General features: G+C 34.4%; 1 protein-coding gene across 1 annotated transcript; it reads right to left on the bottom strand.

Annotated features, from left to right (window-relative positions):
- Window positions 1–982: 982 nt before the first annotated feature.
- On the bottom strand, window positions 983–3,435 carry LOC149208508 (pectin acetylesterase 7-like). The gene is made up of 3 exons (XM_089394088.1): window positions 3,116–3,435; window positions 1,299–1,381; window positions 983–1,156 (listed from the first exon to the last, which is right to left on the bottom strand). Exons 1-3 carry the CDS (start codon window positions 3,246–3,248, stop codon window positions 998–1,000), a joined length of 375 nt encoding a protein of 124 aa, XP_089250214.1. The 5' UTR covers window positions 3,249–3,435; the 3' UTR covers window positions 983–997.
- Between the last annotated feature and the right edge of the window lie 1,188 nt (window positions 3,436–4,623).

The raw sequence follows: 4,623 nt of genomic DNA, 5'->3' as shown, positions 1-4,623 counted from the left end.
AACTTTCTATGAGAGATATCAAATTTACTAGTGCAATTCTCTATGACACTGCATGCTAGTGCAATTCTCTATGACACTGCATGTTTACTGGAAATTAGAAGCCTTGTAGGGAATTTCAACTTATTTGTTTGTAATGAGAAATAAGTTTTAGAGAACAACTATAAAGATGGTGTGGGTCAGGGGTTAAATTTGACGGGTGACCCTACCCGTCAAGGAATTTTTTTATGACGTTTTTATTTTTAAACTGCCCATCATATGACTTTTAAAATTTATTTGTACAAGTTTCCATAATTGTTTTTGTATATCAACACAATCAACATATGCATATGGAATTGCTACAAATCTTAATTCATGCTTGTAAACAAGCCCTTCCTTATCACAAATTTTTAAAAAACCAAATTTAGAGGCATCTATAAATTTAGATAAATAACATGTGCGTATACGGGGGTAATCGGTACATGATTCTACTGCTTTCTACTCAAGGTTATAATCTTTAAAAATCACTATATATTATCATAAGAATATACCAGTCGAAGGTTGTGGATTAGTCCTGGAAGTTTTGGGAAGACAATTATATTGGATAAATTATCCAACATCATGTACATGTCATATTATCAAAATGAAGTGGACAGAATGAAAAGATAAATTCATTGTTTCTGAGTTTACTTTACCAATCACAGCCAACGGCTAAGTGAATAACAATCAAAGGCTCTGGATCAGTGCTGAAAGTTTTGGGCCGATAATTATACGGGATAGGTTATCAAACATCATATACATATCATATTATCCAAATGAGGTGAATAGAATACAAAAGATAATTTCTTGGTTTCTGAATTTACTTTACAGGTCACAGCCAATCGGCCTGAAGAACTTACTGTAGAAAATATCACTCCTTGAGATATAGGAAACAGCCATTCAATAATAATTGATAATGAGGAAGTGTTTCAATAGATAACTCTTCTTTGCATTGATAAAGGGTTTCTAATAAGAATTTGAGTTAAAAACACAGGAATGAAGAATAAATACCTGGATTTTTTGCTTTGCTGTTACCTAAGAGGCCCGAGAACTGTACTTGTTTACTCATGTATTTAGATGAACCCAGGCGAGTTTTCGTCCGTGCAGAACATGTTGTAATGTTGTTGCACCATGATCCCCCCTGAATCCAAATAAAACATCATGCTCATATAATGTTACCTCCTTTTTTACCCTTTCGAATAAAGCAAAATTACTGGCTATAAATAAACAGAAACATGATCAAATGCAGGGCATGCATATTAGTCACTGATGTAAAATCTTGCCTCAAAGTGAACAAGCCAGTTATTTACTCCAGATCCAAATCCCTTGCTCAAATGGTAGCCTGGTGGGCTTCCATCTAAACAAACTGCATGAAAAATATGGAACTTGAATAAGTTTATATATCTCATTTATAAGAAGATGCTCAGAAATTATGTTAAAAAAAACAGTTACAAACTTACAAGCTAAACCCATTTCTTTTACGATTCCATTGATTCACAATCACTGCGACATTCACAGATTAAAAATGTAGACACTAGTTCTATCACTCCCTAACTCAAATACACAAAAATTTTGAACATTGCAACAACAAAAGGAAAATTAAGGACATGCAAGTGCCTAGGAAAAGAAAATCTAATCTCATTTGCTCTTTTGTCTGAACTTTGAGGGGATTAAACTACAAATGTTTGGGTATAAGAAATTCAAACTAAGTTATAAATGAAGAATATAGTTTAGTAGAGTGAGGCGTGTCTGCTTGACGATGGATAATTGTAAGATGCAAGAATCCTGCCATATTGTGAAGAGATAGTGGTTACTGTGAGCCCTACTCTATATACTATCGAGTAATTGCTAATGAAAAAAGTGTACTGTCCCATGAAGAATGCATATAAAATCAATTTGCACATTAACAGCTCTGGACTAACCTATACCTTAAGGCTTGCATGAACTTGTATGAGTGCTTAACCTGTCAAGAGGGGGCACTTCATGGCAACGAGGTTAGTTCATGGCAAAGATAAGGGATGTGAGAGTACGCTCAAGCAAACGAAGGTCAAAATCATAGGGCTAATAGACTCGAGAATGCTTTAAGAAAAACATACTGGTTCCTTGCTTCTGTCAGATAAACAAAACATCGAATCGACCGGGAACTATCACTATGTAAACACTTATACAATTCAGAAACTATCAGTATGCAAACACTTGAAAAATCCTGATTAGAAGCTCAGTCTCTTCATATGATGTTTGGGGATTTGCTATCAAACGCAAAGCTTATCCACTAAAATGCAAAACAGAGTGCCTTTAAAAGGTTTCAACAACTCTTAACTTAACTGGAAAGAATAAGCAAAAACTCACATATATGATTACAGACAATGAGGGCATCAAGTAGTGAAGAATGAGATTAAACGATGTCTGATATCATCAGCTCCAATATGTCGATTCCTTTGAGGCCTAGTCTCATGATCATATAAGTGTCAGGGCAGGTACAGACATACAACATTGGCCATCAATGGCCTCCACAGATGCCTAAAGTCCACTACAATGTACTGCTGCTCAACTATATACAATGTTAGCCAAAGGAAGCAAACCTTTTAGGCTGTTTCTGATTTCTTTTACACTTGTTCATGCTGTTTGAATTAGAGAGTAGAGTCTGTCATTTCTTCAGATACACAACCACGGATTAAGAAGTTTTTGTTATAACCTTTTTGGATCTTTTTGAAGAAGGTGAGTGGAGATCGCAACTGTACAGATCATAATGATTGAAATTCATCTGTAACCGCTAGGAACTTTCAATGCCACATTAAAATTGTAGGTACTTATGCCACCATAAAATTGTCTGTACTCAATAGCATGAAGTTACTTTTGAACACTGAACTTTGCCAACCAGAATCAAAATTAGACTATTGCAGAGCCCTTTTTATGATGCTTGAACCCAAAAAAAATTGACACTTTCAATTTCAAAATGTGTGCCTCTTACAAAAATTTTCTAAGCTCGGAAATTTACTGAACCACTTTTCATGAAACCAAAACAAACACTGGCAGTGAAACAGGGGCTTAAATTTAAAGTAAAAATATATACCCATAAACAAGAGAAAATGGTACTTACCAGCTCCTTTGGCCACGGCATCTTCCACCAAAGTCAGATCCACCAAAAATGCATTCGTTGACACAACCATCAGAACCAGTACTCCCATAGCAAACCAACAGTCGGCGAAATCTGACATGTTTTTGTCCACCATTTTGCCAATCTAAACAGAACCCAAGTTAGGACCAACAACAATCGTAGCCAAGCCCAGTTGGCATAAAGCCAAGAGGATACTTCTGGACGAAACCCAAATGGGAAAAATCCCCAAAGAAGCAGCAGTTATGACACCAAATCTATCACAGAGCGAAACTAGCAACTTAAAGCACGAAACCGAATTCAGAACATGAATCACTTTAAGTTTTAACTTACGGGTGCCAGGTGGATTGGTTAAATATATATATATATATAAATTTATAAAAAAAAAAATTTAAAACTTTTAATTTTTAAACCTGCCCGTCATATTGACGTTTTTAAAAATTAATGGCACGTTGCACATGACGTGGAAATTTGAAATTAAAACGTATTTTACGGGTAAAAAGGCTAAATACGGGTATACGGGCGTCAAATTTAACCCCTGGTGTGGGTAAGAGATTGCAAAATAGAGAGCGGAAAACAAAAAAGTTGCTAAATTTTGTTTAAAGCCTCAACACGTGCAACCATAAATTCACATCAAGCATGTTAATTATTCATTCAAGTGATGAGATGTTTCAACCACTTTTGTACAAAAATCGAGGTGGCGTTGCCTGGTTGAAGTTTGGGGAATGGTTTTTTTTTAAACATAACGAATTGTCATTTTACATTTTTTTTTTTAATTAAAAAAAAAAAGTAAACAAACTTAAGAGAAAATTATGGTTGGCCTGCAAAGCCATACATAAAATATTTTATTCCTACTCACAACGGAAGCCAGTCAGGTAGTTGACAATCGCCATGCTGTTAAATTCATTTTTTTGTGAACGGTCACCACAACCCCAATCTCCAGCGTGGTTGGGGTAAGACGGAGGTCGATAGTCAGAAGGTCGGGTGTGAAGAACATTCGTTCATTTTGTTAAGCTATATTCTGCTGCAGTCGGGAGTCGGGAAGTCAGAAACCTATCAAATGGTTTTAAGTAATAGGAAGGTCTGATCTCTAACCTTCGATTTGCACATTTGAATAATCTTTAGGAAGGCCTGATCTCTAACCTTCGATTTGCACATTTGAATAATCTTTTATTTTTTTGAATATTTGTGTTGCAATTTTTTTTAAATTTTTTAAAAAAAAGCAATTATTTACCAAAAAAAAGAAGTGGAAAATAGAGATTTTTTTATATACGGTCTTTTTTATTCACTGCCTTCACTTTATTAATCTAAAGTATGATATTTGTAAGATTTAATATTATTCACTTAATTTAGAATAAAATTCTCAATGTTTAATATTATTCACAGGGTTTATAATATTAATTCAATATGTTTAATATGTTTAATATGAATGCCTTAGATTTACATCCTTTGAGTTTCAAATATTTATATAATTGAGATAATGTTGCATGGTC

This window comes from Pinus tabuliformis, chromosome 1_2, assembly GCF_031772625.1.
Source record: "Pinus tabuliformis cultivar Carrire ecotype Pingquan chromosome 1_2, CPIR1, whole genome shotgun sequence".
Lineage (NCBI taxonomy): Eukaryota > Viridiplantae > Streptophyta > Pinopsida > Pinales > Pinaceae > Pinus > Pinus tabuliformis.
This window is presented reverse-complemented; position numbering and strand designations above follow the sequence as displayed.